Source organism: Podarcis bocagei (assembly GCF_964188305.1).
Source record: "Podarcis bocagei genome assembly, chromosome: 5".
Classification (NCBI taxonomy): Eukaryota; Metazoa; Chordata; class Lepidosauria; order Squamata; family Lacertidae; genus Podarcis; species Podarcis bocagei.
This window is the reverse complement of record NC_138129.1, coordinates 54,566,423-54,586,503: the sequence shown is the minus strand read 5'-3', so window position 1 is coordinate 54,586,503 and position 20,081 is coordinate 54,566,423. Positions and strand designations below refer to the sequence as shown.

Genomic DNA, 20,081 nt, shown 5'->3' with positions numbered 1-20,081 from the left:
TAGGCAAGGCCCTAAAACTTTTCAAACCTATCAGGCAAAGGTCACAGTATTAAATCAAATTGGGGTGGGGGGCAGCATGGTTTCAACATTGACATTATTGTAGCCATTCTACTCTTTACAAATTAACGATTCTCTGTATGTTTGTCTCATTGTTGCCTGTTATATGCAACTGCTCTCCTAGTTAGATGCTGGGGTCTGAAGATTTTCAGTCAAACCTTCAGATCTCTGTTCTTGGTGGTGTCATGCCTCAAGACATGGAGGAGGGTGCCACCTAGTGTACTTCTGATTAGGACTTCCTTATGCCAAGATGGTGAGAAACATACACATTTGGGACTATTAGCCTTTCCCCCGCCCCACATTATAAGGATTTTATTGCTTAAGGAAAACCACATTATTTTAGAAACATGGATGCAATCTCTTGGTGGACAAAAGCTCACAAAGCATTATTTCTTAAGGGGAAGCTAGGACAACAAAGCAGTGTTTCTGCCATTAGGTTTATTAACCATAGCCTAGATTCTGAAATAGGCTACGGTTGTGACTCTTGACAGTGGTCAGCAACTATTGAAGGGGGATTCCAAAGGACAAATCCATTGGCACATGAGCCTCTGTATGGGAGGGAAGACTGCTTCCAGTATGCTAATGGAAAGCTTTGTTGAAACTCAGGAGCCTGCTGTCCTTTAATAGCTGCTTTTTTCAGAGCAAATGGCAGAGATGCATTTACGAAAGAGAGGCCTCCAGTAAGACATGTTTTTCGCTCTAAGCTAAACAGAACAGATTCTGAATTATTGTTGCTGGTGTGGGAGAATGCTTTTCCACTCAGCTTCTGCCTGTGAGCTTCCCATAGGCATCTGGTTGGTCACTGTGAGAACAAGTGGCCTGATCCAGCCGGGCTCTTTTTATGTTCTTATAAGACAACTTTATTCACTTTCTTAGTAAAAGACAGTGGAGCTGAACTGTCTTATTTTAGGAGCAAAGCTGGGAGCCTAAAGGTTCTCTCCAAATCTTGTAATTTTTAAGTTTTGAGAAATAGCACTATATTGCAGTTTCCAGAAAATTCTCTCAAGCTGAAGCAGAAGCAGAACACGAACTCTTAAGCTATGTCTACTCAAAAGTAAGTTCTGTTGCTTTCAACGGAGCTTAAAGCATAGGATCACACCTGTTGAAACTAAGGGTACGATCCACTGAGAAGTTTTCCTGCACCAACAGTGTGGAAATGAAATGGAACTGTACAAGAGAAAAACGGCACTCTCACAATAGTGTCTGCCATGTGGAGCTGCCACAGGAGAAAATGTACCGCAAGTGCTTTCCTGTGTCATGAACCCTCATGGCAAACAACCTGTTTTATCAGCTTCCTGGAGTGACAAGCAGCCATCCAAAGCAGTTAAAAGTGAAATGGAAAATATTTTAGAACTTTATGCTACAACACTTAAGAACAAGAAAGGTCATGGCTCAGTGGTAGAGCACATGGTTTGCACTCAAAAGATCCAGCTGGCAGTCTTGGCATCTTCAGATACAGCTGGCAGTCGTAATGAGTTAGATCAGGGTTTGCCAATGCCACTCCTGTGGAGACATGTGTACCAGCAGAGGCCTTCACTGAGGCTAAAAGAGTACCCTCCCCACCTACTGAAATTCAGCTTTTAAGTATTATAATGTAGTTAATAGACTAGGTTGTAGTCTATGTGAATGTGGAGTGCCCATGACAGTTTCACCAATTTGAAAATGTGCCCACAGGCTCAAACATGTTGGCAACCCCTGAACTAGACAGACCAATGGTCAGACTCAGTTTTAAGGTAGCTTCCTACATAAGGGACCACTAGACAAGTGCTACAGGATCAGCAGAAGAAAGATGAGAACAGACTGTAATTCTTACAATTTCCGCAGCTGGGACTCCAAAGAAATACTCAACTGGTCACCCCAGATTTTTTTCTCTCCCTATGCAACTATTGACAAGAGCAAGACAAGAAAATCAGAAAGTGAAGGCAGAGTGGCCACTTTCTGTGGGATGTGGGGGAACTGCTGCACATTCCTAAATTAGGCGAGCCAGTGTCCAAAATCCAGTGGAGGTGGTGGATTCCAAGTGGTGGGGAGGTCAGCTGGAGGAGGATAATATTGGTCACATCTCTCCCTCTCCCAGTGGAGCTGGCGGGCATTTAGAACATTGCTTTGTACTGGAACATCAGAGGAAAGCTACAAAGGCAAACAGCAGTAAACAGAAAAAACAGCAGAGCTCCAGGAACAGATTGGGAGTGATGCCTTGCTTTGAATGTGTTTCAGACCCAGCATCCTTATGTAATAGCTGCTCCTGGTTCAGTGTACCCTGCCATGCTCCAAAGGCAAACAAACCCTTAATTGGAGCAAAAGGCAAAGGAAGAGAGGGGACAGAATGAATTCTGGAAGTGGAAAGGGCTCAATTCTTTTCTCCGCTGGTGGAAGCTGCGTCATGTGACTCAAGCTTTTGAAAAGGGGCAATTGCCCTTGCTAATTACAATACGGAGATGTGTGTGAAAACAAATGTGCATTAGCCCTAGGCGTGCTTTGTCATCATGGTTGCCTCGTGCAGGGTAAGTGGTTTGCCCATGTGGTCTCCTTTTCCCTTTGCTCCTGCTGAAAGTGGCCAAAGCCCCTGTTGCATGCTGCCCACTCTCCTGAACAGTAAAATGTTTCGGGGCAGCAAGATTGAGTTTAGCTTCCTTTGGATGCACATACTGAAGGACTTAAGGTGTCTTTGTAACATTGGTTTTTCTTACAAAGCGGAGCATAAGCAAATGTAAAACAGCAATATTACAAGGCAGGAAATCAGCTGTTGCACATCGGATGCCCAAAGGCCTGCACACCAAGGTGCTTTCAGTCAACTCACAACCACCTCTCTCACTTTCATACTCCGATCTTATGCCTCCCTCCTCCCTCAGCTGGAGGAGTGGCGCCTCTATGACAAGTAACAGAGATTGCAACTATGGTTGTTGTTTTGTTGTTGTTATCTGAAAGAGAAGAGAGACTCCAAACATGTGCAGAGTCCTTCTCTTACTCCAAATCCACAACCAACTCCCACATACTACAGATTAGGGTAAAAAGGTCTTCCAGTGTGTGCATTTAAAGACCAGCTCGTGCCCTGGGGTGTTTAATTTTAGAAAGTAAGCAATGTCAATGTTTCAAAAGTTCATGTCTGAATCTTTGATGCAACCCAAGGCTTTCTCCTGGTACAGCTCCTACTTCTGGTTTTTGGTCAACTCAACCAGAGACCTCCAGTTTGTCCTCACTGCTCACCTTAGGTGCTTCCAGGTGGGGGTTTGATATTGTAAATGGGGGCAGTGAGCTATCACAAATGGGCAATTGGATACACTTAAAGAGAGAGAGAACAATTGTATTTCCCCTGAAAAGGTAAATCCAGATTAAATTTATAAATATACAGACTGGTATTTTGAAGACAATGGCATCATATGAATGCTGCAAAATATTTTGGGAAGTCCTGCAAAGAGGGAATCTCTTAATAGCTGGTCTGCACTTTCAAACAAGCCCAGGGCTATTTGGAAGGAGCCCAAGACAATAATCAGGATTTGGTTCCATACATTTGTACCTTCTACATGTGCTCTAGGGGCATCAACCTTTATCTGTCCTGCACAAGGGTCTTCAGACTGAAATAATGTGATATTAGCAGTATTGCAGAGTTATCAAAGGAGTGATGGAAAGAGGCCCACAGCTAAGGACTATGCTAGCCGTCCAAATTACCTAACTGGTAAATATGCCTCTGCTTTCCCAGGCTCAGGGCGCTACTGCCGCAACCTGGTGCTCCCTTTTGGAAACCAAGAGTGACAGAAGCCTGAAAAGGCTCCTGAAACCTGCCACATGCAATCAGTAAAGCTCCCATCACACAGCACAGCTGAGAATTAACGCTTGTGGCATGTAGCTGCTTCACTCCTGGGCGTTTGGCTAATGCTTGAAAGGAAAGGTTGAACCAGGAACAGAGTGTCCAAAATTCCACAAGAAAAAGAAATATGAAATCTACTACATAAGAAGGCTAAATAAACTCTGCAAGTTACTTCCCTTCCAAACAGTAACACCAGTCATGGAGTGGTTTAGGATGCCATTGAATTTCCTAGATGCTTAGTATGGAGCAAGGCAGTTCCACTTAAGATACCCCACTGTTTTCCCTGCCTCCACCTGGGCCTATTGACTGCTTTGGAAGGAAAGGCCTGAGAACCACATGAATGCAAGCTACTGTTCAGGCGCACCACCTTGTCCCCGTGACAGAGGGGGCCTGGGGCACGCCGACATCACTGCAGCATGTGCACATGACATCAGCACACTCCACGGCATGGTGACATTACTTGTGCATGTCACAGGGGCGTGCTGACATGTTGTGCGGATGCCCCATGGCGTGTATGCGAGCATGATGTGCATATGTCCCACAGTGTGTGAGTGCCACCATGTAGAACTTTAGGGATTCCCAGCCCCTTCATTGAAAATCTGTGGGTGCCTGGGCTCCATAGTCCCACATAGATGGTGCCTGTGCTCCTGTTAAAGAGAGTTCCTGAGAGGAAGACCAGAGTGTATTTCTAGTGTAACACTAGCAGTATCTTAAGACATAGTATACACAGATCATAGTGACAATTGTAAAGAGTGCCATGAAATGAAGTATATTCTTAGGTCAGAAAAGGTAAATACCAGTATATAATTATTATTACAGTACTTGGATTTTTATCCAGCCCTTCCCCCCACTCCAATAAGGCTAGGGAGGCAAACAGCAAAACAATAAAAATAATACAAACATTAAAAAAACACTTTAAAGGAACCAAGTATCATCACAACTAAAAAGCACAGAATACAAAAAGAAGGTGCAAACTGACTGGGTTTGAGTAATCCGTGTTTGGTCTAGCCAAAGTACACAAATTGAAGCTATGGTGTTACAGAAGAAGTCTAAACCCAGGAGCAAAGCAGTGTGTATGAGTGTGTTGTTTTGAAGCTAGGTGTGTGCTTCACAGTTGCCTTGTAAGGAGGGATATTTGAGCACATTTAAAACGAAACCAAGAAACCTGTGACATGGTAGGGTCACCCTCACCAGAAACAGCAGTGTCATTCCAATAGTCTTTCTTTTCCTATCCGTGCTGCCACACTCAGGTGGGTGCCCTCGGGAGCTGGGGGCCAGATTTCACAAGGTATAAGCCTATCAAGCAAAACACCCACCAACAAGGACAGGGTTGTAGCTGCAGCACAGTAATCCAGAGGCAAGGTCAAGCAACAGTGCAAGGTCAACCTCACAGGGACTTCAAGTAAGATACCATAGTCTACAGCAAGGAGTGGGGACTCAAATTAGAAAAAAGGCACCAAAGGCCTGTGTTGCTTCCAGTACATGGAAGGCTCAAGAGTGTGACTGGCTTCCTAGATCACACCCTAACAGCAGCTGCTGATACTTAGAAGAGTGATTTGGTGATTTCTTACTCATGAGTAGATCACTTACTATCAGTGTAACAACTCTGGGCCCACTGTCACATGCTATGTTGTCGCTCTTTGGCCTGGACCTACAACCTTTTGGTACTAGCAAGCCCAAGGACTGTGGGGTGGCTCTACCTCTTCCCCTGACAGCTCCAAGGATCTTTCTCTGGAGCGCTCCTCTAGGGCAGGCTTCCTCAACCTCGGCCCCCCAGATGTTTTGAGACTGCGATTTCCATCACCCCTGACCACTGGTCCTGCTAGCTAGGGATCATGAGAGTTGTAGGCCAAAAACATCTGGAGGGCCGAGATTGAGGAAGCTTGCTCTAGGGGATCCTCAGTGCTAGTTTCAGAGGACCACGCCTGTTTCTCAAAGGTCCTCAACCTTTTGGGCACCTTGTTCATTCTCTGAGGACCCCACGCCGCATACCAGGTAGGGGCTAGGCATGACCCTCCACTTATAACCCACAAAAGCCTCTCTGCGTATGTCCAACACAATGCAGTTTCTTTCAGTTTTTGAAGATTTCCATGGGAATGTGTGTGAATGCATGAGCCACTCTCACTCTCATTTCAAAGAGAATAAGAAAGTGGGGGTGGGGTGGGGAGTATGCCTATATACATTGATTCCAACACTTTCCCCACTCGAGGGGAGCTACGTTTCTAAGGAAGGGGCTTGCTGTGCATTTCCTACACTGCTCTGCCTGCCCAATCCCTTGCTATTTCTAATTAGGAGCAAGTCTGCACCACTGGCACCACTGTTGTGAGACCTCTGCCAGTCCTCCTCTCTTCCTCCTGGTTGAAAAATGAAACATTTATAGGAAAAGTAAATGAAAGTTATGAAAATAAGCTGCAGCATGGGACTTTGCCCCCTGTGTTATTATCTGTTTATTAGTCTGTGCCTGAAGGCAAAAGTCTTTCATAACACAGTGTGAGAAACCAATACTTGAAGGACTCTTTAGAACAATCTGCCTGATGCTTTATATTTATTTTTAAAATGTAGCAAACAAGAATGGGAAAGGGAGAAGGGAAAAAATATTTTCTGGTCCCTTGGGAATGACAGACGGTTTTGTTTCAGTAATTTTCTTGTTGGGCACCTTCCAGCTGGCAACTTAGAAAGCTGACAGGGAGGGGATTTTTCATAGATTTTAAGCTGAATTATTGACCAGATTGTTTCTCTAATAACTTTTTAATTTTGGAGAGGGTGACTACTTACAGAGACGAGAAAGTGAGCAGAATTGTTTGTGTGTGTGGCAGCCCTGATTTGAAGCTAATTGTGCAATATAAGACAAGTGGTGGGACAGGCTAATTTGCAATATTATGGAAAGGACTTGAGGACTGAGGCAAGGAAAGAGTGAGTAGGTGGGATGGTCAGAGCAGGAACAGGAGCAGCACTGTGGGGGGTGCCTGGGGAGGACTGGGTCACCAGATACATGCAAGTAAAGCATAGGGGAGCCCCTACCTACCATGAATTGCCCAGAGTATAGAGTAGGGGAGATTTAGCATCCACCCTTTCCCAAAATCTTAGGATGAAGGTCAAGCTTCCAATACTTTACATATAGCCAAATACAATAAAAGAAATTTATTAGCAGGGACCACCCACAAACTGCCACCCTGGGGTTTTATATTTCCCTTAAGCATGCCATATCACTCCCAAAATTTCTCCTCTTTCTTGCTACTTCTGCTTGTCTCCGTTTCCCAACACATTGGGGCACATGGAAGCCTTCTCCTAGTCCCTGAATTTAAATCCCAATCATCTGCCACAACCACAAAAGCCATTAAAAGCCTCAAAGCTCCCTTCCTCCCAGTCTCTAGCTGCTTTTTTCCTGAATCAACCCACCATCAAAATGTGCTCCAGTTTCAGACACAGAGATAAATTATGAACCAGGCCTGTTACTGGTCATCATAGCTATATACCTACTAGACGTTATAGACTAGTAGGGGGTATACTACAAAGTACCAGAAAGTACTTGACACTGCTGCCCACTGCCATCTTGTGTGCGTACTTGGCTATGCCATGTGGCCAAGAGAGGCAGACAATAAGGAACAAGGGGGTGTGGCATGGTGGCATATTTAATATAGGAAGCAACTGCCACTCACATGCCTGTTTGCTTCATTACTTGTGACCTAAAGAACTTGGGCACCAAGCACTAGCCCTACAGCAGCCACTTTGCCACTCCTCCAGCAACAGGGGCCTGCTGCAGCAGAATGCTACCTTGCATGGTGTGGGGGCACAGGGAAGTGGTTTGTGCACAGGGAAGGAGCACAGGGAAGGAGGAGTGGTTGTGGCAGGTGCCTGAGATAGGTAGGTGGCGCCTGCAGGAAGTGGGAAGTACTTAGAAGCGCAGGTCTAGGTGTTGGTGGTAAAAAACTCTGGTTTCAATGCTTGCTCGATCTTCGCGTTTTCAGCTTTCCAAAAGGATTTGTGAAATCTTCATTTACTGAGAAACCTGAAAACTTTCCAGCTGGGCCTGTTATAACTGCAGTTTCCTCCCTCTGGACATTTCCCAGCGTTATAAACTTCTATTCCTAAGGATGATGCTCATGCAACTCTAAAGATTGTGCCCTTGATAATTAAGAACAGTAAACACCAAATAATGTTCTATAGAGTAGTTAGTTACTGCACCCTCCTTTCAAGAATCGTTTCTGAATTTGCCATTTATGGCGACCTTCATTAATGACTATATTTATTAAAATATGGTTGTGAATGTCATTGACACCCATGTGGCCCATTATAACTGTTGACATGTCAGAGGCACCATGTTTATTTGTAGCACTGTATACATTTTTTTCCAAATGCATTCCAGGATATTTAAAATATCAGGATGATAGCAACAACATATGACCGAATAACTCAGATCCTGCTTACAGGCTTCCTTCCCATAGGCACTTGGTTGGCCACTGTGAAATTAGGGTGCTGGACTAAGTAGACCTTTGGCCAGATCCAACAAGACTTCTATGCAGAAAAAAGATGTGCATTTTAAATCAGTTGGGGTAATGAATTTGTATAACAATTATTATTTTTTACTACATTACTAAATAATTTAAGACACAGTACATTCCTTAATAATTTAATAACTTTTTAAATTCAGAAAGGGGGGCTACTTCCAGGGAAGAGAGGGTGGAGTTGTTTGTGTGTGTTTCTTGTTAATATGGTAGCCCTAATTCAAAGCTAATAATGCAATTTGCTTATTTTTATTATTATTGTGCAATCTGCCTATTATTGTACAGCATTAATTTAGAAAAAAAATAATCACGTTATATTCAAAAGAATGTCAAAGTGATGTAAAAAAGAGAAATAAATAAAATATATTAATAATCAAGTAGAAACCTATTTAAATACAATTTTACTATTTCATAATTAACCAGGCCTGGATTATCCTTCTGGGAGACCTAGTGGACTAAAGATGTCTTCCGATTTTTATTTATTTATTTCCCACTCTTCACTTTAAGGTCCCAGTCCAGGTTACAACATCAAAACAACATTAGAAACAGTTGAAAACAACTCAACAGGTGCTGAAATCTCCAAAGGGTCAGTGACTGTCTGATACCCACAGCCAGTACAGTACTTCACAGCACAGACTTATTGAGTTAGCTGCCGTATATAAAACAAGAATAAGGTGATTTTATTGTTTAAGGAGAAACAGTTGCATCAGCAGTGGGCTATGCCATACTGTGATGTCACACATGATGGATCTAAGTACAGTGGTACCTCGAGTTACATACGCTTCAGGTTACAGACTCCGCTAACCCAGAAATAGTACCTCAGGTTAAGAACTTTGCTTCAGGATGAGAACAGAAATTGTGCTCTGGCGGCGCGGTGGCAGCAGCAGCAGGCCCCATTAGCTAAAGTGGTGCTTCAGGTTAAGAACAGTTTCAGGTTAAGAACGGACCTCCAGAACGAATTAAGTACTTAACCCGAGGTACCACTGTAATGGCACCAGTGGTCATATTTAACACAGAAGAGGGGAAAATCCCCAAGATTTAGCCTATGCATTTTATTCTTGTGCAACAATGCTGCCCTCTAGTGGAAGGCTAGTGGCAATTTAGGGGAACCTATTGATTTCAGTGGAGATGATTCAGCCTCCACTGCTGTAGATGCAGCAACAGATCAAGTCTGCAGAGAACTCTTGTAACAACAGTGGTGGGTGTTGCCCAGTGTAGCTGGTAGGGTGGGAAGCAAGAAGAACAGTAGGTGGAGCTAACTGTATTTCCAGTTTTCTCCCTGTCCTCTTTTCTGCTGAATTCTTTGTTTATTTATAACTGGAACATGGCTGCAATATATGGGGAAAGAGGAAACTTTCCCCCATCCAACCTGCATAGCCTGTTGATTGCTATTATTACATTTGGCAAGTGAAATGACGTCATACTAACATTAGGGTACCCAACGGATATACTTTGTGACATTGTTGGTGTCCAGCAACATCTCTCCCCCCTCTCCACTTCAACCAATCATACTCAGTACTTAACAATGCCTCTTAAAACTGAGCATAGAACAACACATGCACAATGCAATGTTTGAAGTATGGCATAGCTTTCTCTTTCTGATGCAAGTACACAGGATTGGAAAGCTGAGCATATATTGAATTCCAACACGTAAGATCTCCACTGCAGTTCCATCAGTACCATACACTAGACAGTTTGAGGGGTGGTGTTGTGGATCTAGTGTATGTGTTTCTGGCACTGGGCAATCAGGACTACCTACCCAGCTTGCTGGTGTGTACTATAAAGCACAAAATCAATCACACATTTAATTACCTTGTGACCAGAAAAAGCAAGCTTCTTACAGTAAACTCCTATTCCATGTCTCCTGGCTTGTGGGGCAAGATCAGGTCCTCTTGGAGTTACAGTGGTGCCCCGCAAGACGGAAAACTTGCTAGACGAAAGGGTTTTCCATTTTTGAGCTGCTTCGCAAGACGAATTTCCCTATGGGCTTGCTTTGCAAGACGAAAACGTCTTGCAAGTTTGTTTCCTTTTTCTTAACACCGTTAATACAGTTGCGACTTGACTTCGAGGAGCAACTCATAGAACGCAGTGTACATAGTAGCCTTTTTTGAGGTTTTTAAAGACTTTGGTGATTTTTGAAGCTTTTCCAAAACTTATTTTGCAGCCATTTGGTAAGTTAAGCTTTTAAAACTTTTGGGGGGGTTTTGGATTTTGGGTTGGGGTGTTTGGAATTCAAGGACTTGGTGTTGGGAAGGGGTTTGCAAGAATCTGGAAGTTTGTGTGTTTTTTCTGCATTTTTATGATTTTCTGTGACCATTGGGCCACACTGCTGTTTTTTTTAAAAAAAATTCTGGATTTGAATTTCTGTGTGCTGGGTGGCTGGGGGAACAGTTGGGAAGGGGTTTGCAAGAATCTGGAAGCTTGTGGTTTTTTCCTTCATTTTTATGATTTTGGGCCACTCTGCTGTTTTTTTAAAAAAATTCTGGGTTTGAATTTTGAAATGCTCTTTACAGTATGTGTGACTTTAAAGAGCACTTAATAAACTCTTGTTGCACCAAATTTGGCTTTGTTTGGACTTTTTTTGACCATAGGAACGCATTAATTGATTTTCAATGCATTCCTATGGGAAACCGTGCTTCGCAAGACGAAAAATTCGCTAGACGAAAAAATTCGCGGAACGAATTAATTTCATCTTGCGAGGCACCACTGTATTAAATTGGGCAAGGTCCCGATATCACACGAGGCATCTTATTTTCTCCCACTCTAGACCCTGAGCTAATACACGTCACAAGAAGCGCTTCCCCACACTTCTCAGTTGAGCCCTATTAACCAGTAGGCAGTACATTTCTGATGTGGCACTATTTGAGCTTCATTACAGCAGTTTATTTCTATTGGAGGAGAAATACACCACTTGGGATGTGCTTTGGTTAGCACTTCTGAGGAGAGGCAGCGTTCCTCTTCTGACACAGCTTGCTGCACTTTGCTTTTCCCACTTACACAAAGAGCAGGAAAGCTGAAGTGAAAAAGGCTTGCAAGGACCTCTTTTCTGCAGCACATCTCCTCTCACATACTTGCCTTCTGGTCTGGGAGGAAAGCAAATCAGCTGCTCAGCAGGGGCAGCCCTACCATTAGGCAGAATGAAGCAACTACTCTGGGTGGCAGATCTATATGGGACCATCCACACATCACTTATTAGTTGTTCCATGATGCTTCCTCAATGCTACCACATTATTTCTGCCTGGAGATGTACTTTTGTGGCTATAATGCAGCAGAAGTGGGACCAAAAAAACAACAAATGGAATATTTGTGGTATAAAACATTACAAGATTTTAGCACGAAGCTGTGGGACATGCAGTATGGGACATGCAGGCACAGAGTACTGAAAGTAGGATTGTGTGTAGCCACCCTAATACCATAATGAATGGAAATCATAATGAATGTGCAATTAAAAGGACACCCCCCTCAAGATTCAACGTTTTGTGCATGCGGAAGGCGGGGTCCACACACCATCTTTGTTTTAGGCAAAAAAAAATGTCCTTAGGCTGCCCTGTTTAACCTAGCAACCCATGATTTGCCTAACTCTGCCACATCCCATGACATTTTGCAGTGTCAACAGCTATGCTTGATTTCCGTTTGGTGTAGTAGTGCAGGCATAACAAAATATTGAATGTCTATTTGAGCAAGTAACCTACCTTTGTTATTGCATATACACATATGTATTCGGTTTTTATGATGGTCAAAAAAACAAATATTATTAAAATATTTACACTTGTACATTTTCTTTTGAATACTGGTTCTTTCTAAGATTATAATATTTACATATTGTTTATGAAGGGCTTCTTTATACAGTGTTCAGTTTGGGTAATCACTATTTTTTCATGTATAAGACTAGGTTTTCCCCCTAAAAAATATTGTCAAAAATTAGGGAACATCTTATACATGGATACATTTTCTTAATTCCCCCATTTTCTTAATTCTGAGTCCCCCAAAATAGGGGGCGTACTATACATGGGGGTGTCTTATAAACGGAAAAATACGGTATATTTTTAAAAAATTAATAGTTTCCCTAAGGAAGGACCAGAGTGATCTGAAGCACATAGGACAATATTCTTTTTTCTACTGTGTGGTTTTTGCTCCTTTTCCTTACCTTTTGAAATGTGGCCTAGTTCCCAGGTGACATTGATCATAATCTCCATCATAGAGGCGGCCAGCACTGCATCCCTCACCTCAGCAGGTGTAACATGGCATCAAGCAGCAACTAGAGCTATGTCCCATCAAGGTGCTATAGGCCTCTCCTGCTTTCCCGCCTTTTTTAACCTCAGGGCTGTCATGAGCAGTGTGGCTGCTTTGGCCCATTTATTCTCTACCCCAGTGCCTTACAGAGGCAGGCCAGGCCTATTGACCCTTAGCGTTTCCTCTTCTGAGCAAACAGCTCTCAATTCCCTTCAGGAGTTGCAGGATAGGTGTGTGTAGAGAGACAAACAGCAGTGTGAAGGCCTTTCTATGTGGCGAAAAATATGCAAGCCATGCCATTGGTGAGTCAAGAGCTAATATTGGGAGGAGGGACCACCTGCCCTCTAGAGCAGCTTGGAATCTGCCCCTTGTGGTTGTGCTTAAGATGGTCGTTAGCCTACGTCTAGGCTGCATACGTAGGATACCTTTTGACCACATTTGAACCATGCGCCCCCCCCTTTTGACCACATTTGAACCGCATGTGTGTCCCGCCCCCCAAAGAATTCTAGACACTGTAGTTTATCCTTCACCAAGTTACAATTCCCAGCAACCCTTAACAAAACACAGTGCCCATAATTCTTTGGGGGCAGGTCAGGGAATAAGTATAAAACATGCTTTAAAGCAATGTAAAGGCCCTGGTCCCCAGTTGCTTTACATCCAGAACAAACAGCTGGCTTACTTCATAAGAAGTTGGTGTCTGCTGAAAGCTGTAACTTCATTTCAGCATTATACGGATAGGAATAGCTGTTGTCTCCCTCCTCTCTTGAGCAAACAGTTCGCTTTCCCTCACGAGGTGCAGGAATGGAATGTGGGAGGGGCTAAATTGTTGCACAGCAGCCTAAGCCTTTGCTGCAGGAACACAATGGAGAGAGGGTGATAGCTCCCAGGCACTGCCCTCTCTCTTAAGGTTTTTATAGCTCTACATTTATTTCTCATGTGGGTACATGTGTCTGGCTGTCTATATCACCACAAGACTATGGAATCGCAGAGTTCATTTTACATGATGCCCAAGCATAGTACTTGTATGGAAATATGTTACATATTAGTGGTAGGAAAGCATAGGATGACTGCTCAAATAAAACTGCACCCGCCACCCATGGCCATCTTCCCAAGCTGCTAGTATATTGAACTATGTTATGATGAAACAACTAGATTTCATGGAAGAACAGGAGTGAATGCAGGTGACCACTTACCAAGTGGTAAATTACCACAGTACATATAACACTGGCACGCAGTCTACAGTATCAAGAAGCAGTTCACATGAACATTGAAGTACATTATCAACTGGCAAGTCTTATATGCATCCACCCATTGGTTGCATTTGCATATCATAAAACAGAGTTAAGAGGGACCAATGAATCACAATACCTGGCTTAGTACTACGTTTGTTTTGCTCCAAACAAACCATGAAACAAAGGTTTCTTCTCGGCTTACCCATCATGGTTTGGGGAAGGGGGAATTCACTGGCTCAGGCATAATGCCAAGCCAGGGATGGTGGTTTGTAGCTCCCATTAGGGGAGGAACTAAGTGGAAGCAATCTTTGTGTTTGCAGTAAACCATTAAATATAGTTTGCTACAACATGTGAACTGAACCACTGTAACAAAGCCCATTAGGGTTGTTGCAGGACACTCAGCATGGATCAAGTGAAACACAGGATTAATGCAACGTATCACAGTAAAACCTCTGAAGAGAAATAATTAAGAAATGGACACGGGTTTATGTAAAAAAAATGAAGTGTATTTCAGGAGTATTTGAACATCAACATGCAGGTACAACAGGAATAAAAATTATTGCACCTCTATTATGTGGCAATTGTTCAAGTTTCTAAAAACACTTATATCCCAACTTTATGTTTCTGCTAGTCAGGTGCTGATTGGCACCAACTTGAAATTGAAAGGTGGGCTCACAGCCTCCAGAATAACAAAAACCAAAACACAATGTAAACACACACACAGCTGTAAAATCACCCACTAGAAGTACGGCATCATCCTTCATGTCCAGTAAGAGAAAACTGGAGAAAGACACAATCCTCCCCACAGGAAGAAACAAACAAAAACCCCAAAGAACACCTTAATTCAGTGCTAATGAGGGAAAAAAGCCCCACAGGTCATTCCTTTTACCCTGTCTATGTTGAGTATTCTTCCGTAGCATAACAAACACCAAAAAGTCTTAGGCATTGTTCCCCAGGAGTGGTTTTTAGGCAAGGCGAAAGTCTAATATTTACACTTAATATCTATTTGATGGTTTTAGATGCACCATGTAATGGTGTGAAGTATTGCTGAGAAATGCACCAGCTGGATATTGAAAGGTTTAAAGGCTGTATGTAGGAAACTAAAGTTGAAATTCTAGACACCATACGAAAATAAGAGAAAGTAGGAAAGCAACGTGCTAAGGGGACTGTGGTATATTGCATGCCTAAACAAAGTTATCCAATCACCCCCATTCATGGAACATCATGGAGATCAGTCTCAGCTAAGTGGATCAACACTGTATACATATAGTGGCTTAACTAGACTATAGTTATGCAAACACTTGTCTCCTCAACATGGTAACATCAGTTCAACTCTCATCACATGCTGCCTCCTTATAAGCACTTAAAAATATTAAGCCTAAGACCTTAAATTTTTCCCTCAGAAACATCATGATTGTCTGAACTCTTCAATATATATATATATATATATTAGATGTCCAAAGAATAAATCTGATTTACTGCCATGTGGTTTCGATGCAACGATTTTTTGTGGCCAATCATTTTTACTGAAGTGGGACAACAGTTACAGGAATATATCAAGTAACAAGAAAAATGAAGGCTTCTGCAGGCTTTAACAATTACATAGGTTTCCTGGTAATGGTAGAATGAATACATAAAAAGGTAATATCTAAGTGGCATCTATACAGAAATGAGGTGGCCCAATATGCTTTATTTGGCTAAACTAGAGATATAAATCCTTTGGCTGCCTTTGTGTAAACAGATGCTACAAGGTATGTTTGAAGCTACATTATTCATCCCCGGGGCTCAAATTCACACAGTGTAAATCAATGCATTTAATATTTTTACATTATTCAAGTTAATGTGCATTTCTGAGTGGCTATGCCATCAATTCCCTTTCTCTGAATGTATGTATTCACTGAGGCCCCAGTTGCCTCTGTTCTGAGGGCAACACAGCAAAGTGATAGGAAAGGCTGGTAAGATAAAGGTGTGGCTCGATGGAGGAAAGCCTAATGGTTTATTTTAAAAATGTTAATGCATAAATTTAGCTATTGTGCACTGGTGGCAGGATTAAAGAGATTAGCAGATCTTAAATCATTGTGGGGAACTACTATTGAAGTTTTGAGTACTGAAGCTTCAAGTTCTATATGAGAAAGCCAATGGATCTTTCTGCAGCATTACAACACACACACACACACACACACACACACACACACACACACACACACTATTCCCTTTATTACACACACACACACACACACACACACTAATATAAAGAAAACCCCAAATCAAAAATAAATTGGTCCAAAACTAAAACCAAATAATTGGGTATGTAGTGGGGAGAATCAGGGAGTTTGGGCAAGACACACTTGAAATGAGATTATAATAAATTAAGGATTTAAGAGAATATTCCTAGTCAAAAAGTACATGTAGGCTCTTGTAAGGAGAAATGGTGCAGGAAGAGCCTTCATATCAGAAACCTGGCTGAGCAATAAAGCTGTGTTGTAATGAATTGCAGCGCTTGCCCTGGAGAGCTATTAGTCAACATGTGATCACCTCTGTAGGTAGAACAGCAGACTATGCAAATAATTACTTTCTCTGCTCACACAGACACACACAGATGCATTCTCTTAGGCAAGGCTGTAAGTATTGTGGAGTTTATGGAAATAGTTACTTTTGCCTATAAACTGTATTTAGATTCAATAAGTAATATACTTGAAATGCTGCTGCTAGGGCTATACTGTATGTATCAGTGCAGTATCATAGACTCAGATGTCTTTAAGCAAAAAGCACCAACTCATGTTGAACTTTCAAAAACATTCAAAAGGTTACTTAGAAAATATAGACAATTAAGAAAGGTAGAAGGTGGATTAAACAATAGAAGGGACCGTTGAATTATAATAAACTTACTATATGACTGAAGGGTCAATTTACTGAATTACCTACTTACACTTGGGAAAGAGACACTAATGCTAACAGGACTATTTCACCTAGACACGGTTTGGTCTTAGCTGCCTCCTGATGAATCAATGAAGATCACTTCTCTCACTCACAAAGTCAAATGAGAACACTTCACTGGATTTTAACTTTCGTCCACAACAATCAAGATAGCTCCATAAGACTGGGGGTGTGATAGTCCCAAATGTTTGCGTCTCACAGCAACATGTCAGTAAAGTAAATTAGCTTAGCTTGCTAAAGCAGGGGTGGGGAACCTGTGGCCTCCAGGTGTTATTGGACTGCAACTCCCATCAGTCCTAGCCAGCATGACCAATAGTCAGGGATGATGGGAGTTGTAGTTAGCAATTACAGTGAAAGCCTACAGGCCCCTTACTCCTGAGTTAGCATAACTGAAGCACCATGTGCCTCTTTTGAGGTTACTGACTACTTTGAGCAAAAAGGATTAAAAATTCTAAAAAGGGAGAAAAAGAAGTAATCTTCTTTTAAATCAAAGCCTTTTTAAAAACAAAAACAAAGATAAACTAAAGATTTTATTTTGCCGTTTTGCTTAATGTTCTTTTTAAAAGGAGGGTATTGCCCCATTGCACAAGCTGACACAAGGTTTCCTCACAGATATACATAAATTGGACGTCTATGATATGTAAGAAAATATGTGAGGTGGCATAATGATTCAGAACAGTCTGCCATCAAAAGTGTTTATTTTAATCCTTGCCAACTTAAAAGACATGACCTAAAATTTTGGAAACAAGGACTAAAATTTGGAATTTGTGCTCAAAATGTGCCATTTCCAAGTGAGCGGTCTAATTTGGCAAATGTAATTCCCTGGAATTTTGAAAGAAAATAGATATTTAACAGAATGCTTCAAATTTAGGGCCAAAAATGTTGTGGGGGGGAGGGGGGAGTTTGGAAATCATTTTTTAAATCTTGCTTTAAAGATACCCTGCTAAGAGGCATCAAACGCTGAGTACAAAAATAGAATTGCAAGAATGAAAAAGGCAAGAGTGTGAAAACACAAATCAACAAAAAAGTTGCACAAGTTTTGTTTTTTATATTTGTGTTCTACTAATGTTGTCTTTGCTTCTGAATGTAGATATGTTGCTATGTTTTCTTCACGACGTCACCATCTGACAACAGGAAGTCTCTTGTTTGTGATTGACCTCCAGCCTCTCCGATTTCTCCTGGCATCAGAGCAGTTTCCTTTTTGGAATTCTGGCTAGAATCTGGTCCAGATGAAACCCCTGTGCTCTGCCTTGCTGTGCCATCTGCCTGTTCTTCAGGTGGAGGCAATTGCCACCTGTCCTCCAAAATTTCAGGTACCTTAGAATTACCAGTCCCTGGCTTCTCTTTTGCTCCCACTGAACACTCCGGCTCCAAAGACTCTGCTAGGCTTTCGGACCCAATATGGGAACCACATATTTTAATGAGACTACCTATGCTGAAAGGTTTGGCTGTTACTGGGCCTGGCCCTTCCTTTAGTGTTTCCTGCATTTCTTCCTTTGGCGTACTCTCTTTCATATGAAACAGTTCCTTCGGGGGGAACTCTTCTCTTGTTCTTTCTAGTTCTCTTGAGCCAGATACATTAATATTTCCTGGGCCCAACATGCCTTTTGCACCTATTGCTAAAGGAGCTGGGCAAACTGATTTTCCATTTTCAGCTGCTGCATCAATTGTGAGACTTGGTCTTCCTATAGGACAACTTAAGTTTGTATCACTTGCATGACTTTTGTGTTTTGAAACTAATGCTGCAGATGACAAACCTTGTGATTCTTCGGCATCAGGAGACCTTTGTGAAGATGCTTTGCCACTGCTTGCCAGGTTTGGAATACTGGTGCTTTCCTTGACAGACTGGGCTTCCTGTTTCTGAGGTGCATCTTTGCAGTCCATTTGGCTTATTAGTGGAAGAGAGCTTGTGCTAGTTGTGCAAGTAGAAGAAGAAAGTGCTAACAAAGGCTTAATATCATGAGACAACATATAAGTAGTTTCTGTAGAAGCAAATTCCTTCAGGTTATCTTTGCCACTTGCCAGCCCTGAACAGTCACCTTGACCGAGCTGCAGATATCTCACTGGTAGGCACTTCACCTGCTCTGGGCAGTCTATGCTTTCCTGGATAATCAGAGTTTGTTTAGGGTCCTCAGCATCTTCGAAACAGGCACATTTCTGATTAGCAAGTCTGAGAGTATTGCCTTGTCCTGACCCTAATTGGGTTTCAGAATCTGTTAGCTTAACTGCTTCACAGTCACCAAATTTTTCAATAGGAGAAGTTCTCACACAAACTTCAGATTGTGACTCATCTATACCGGCCAGTGGTGTCCTTGCAACATCCTTTGGTTGGTGTTGATCCGCCCCTTTCTGCAAACTGACAGTTTTTGGTTCCTCAGGAAGAAACGCATCGTCCTCCATACTGTCTTTGCTTTCCAACTTGGAAGAACGCTTCATATCCTCAGAGAAAGGATCAGAAACTTGGTGGTCTCTACTGAAGGCTGGCCTGTCCATTTTCTTTCCATCTTGACTATCTTCTGATCCTTCGTCAGTTTCATCTTCAGAAGAATCTACTTCTGTGATGGCCTCCTGCTTCTGTAGAGACTCCCTTCGCTCCACCCTGTCGTGCCGAATAGGTCCCAGTTTTCTGGAAGAAGATTTCTGCAGGGTCCCTTTTTCTGCAAGTCCAACTTTGCCTCCAGTTGTTTCACTCATGGATTCCTGCCAACTTTGGAGGCCAGGATCTCTCTGGAGCATCTCCTTTTTGAATTCTGAATGGGAGATGTCCAAGCTATGCTTGCGTGAAGACGACATCTTTTTTTCTGAAGAGAAAGAGGAGGTAAGTTTTTCAGCTGACTGGACTCTCTTCAGCAAAGGGGATCTTGGTGGCTCAGCACTCTTGGGCCTTGAAATCTGTCGGACGAGAGGTGGGGAGGAGTGTAACTTGACAGGAAATGATTGCATGATGCTTGAACTGCCAACTGAATGCCCTGGCAAAGGAGAAGGGGAGCGCTGAGGCGACGTAGACTGTGGGGTTGGCGAGGGAGTGTGAGCTAGTGGCGAGAGAGGAATGTTCCCTGCAGATTTACGTCGTGGAGATCGATATTGCCGTTGAAGCTTTGGTGCTAGTCCATGCAAAGAGCTGGGTCGGATATGTCCCGAACTAGCAGGGGAGTTGGGAACACTCGAACTAGGTGAACTGCTCTGAGAAGAGTTTCCACCAACTGTGAACATAAAAAAGTAGGATATTTAAAAAAAAGCATGGAAATACATTGAGAAACATTAGGAACTGCTATAATACGAGCATCACATTTGAAATAAGTTGGCTAC

The 20,081-nt window shown here is 42.5% G+C and overlaps 1 protein-coding gene across 1 annotated transcript in view; it reads right to left on the bottom strand.

The window, feature by feature from the left end:
* Nucleotides 1-14,319: 14,319 nt before the first annotated feature.
* The window catches only part of MAST2 (microtubule associated serine/threonine kinase 2), a 155,514-nt gene continuing 149,752 nt past the window's right edge, over nt 14,320-20,081 (bottom strand). The window contains exon 30 of the mRNA XM_081193140.1: nt 14,320-19,975. Coding sequence (XP_081049266.1) covers nt 17,871-19,975 — 2,105 coding nt within the window. The 3' untranslated portion in view covers nt 14,320-17,870. The remainder of the gene's footprint in view (nt 19,976-20,081) is intronic.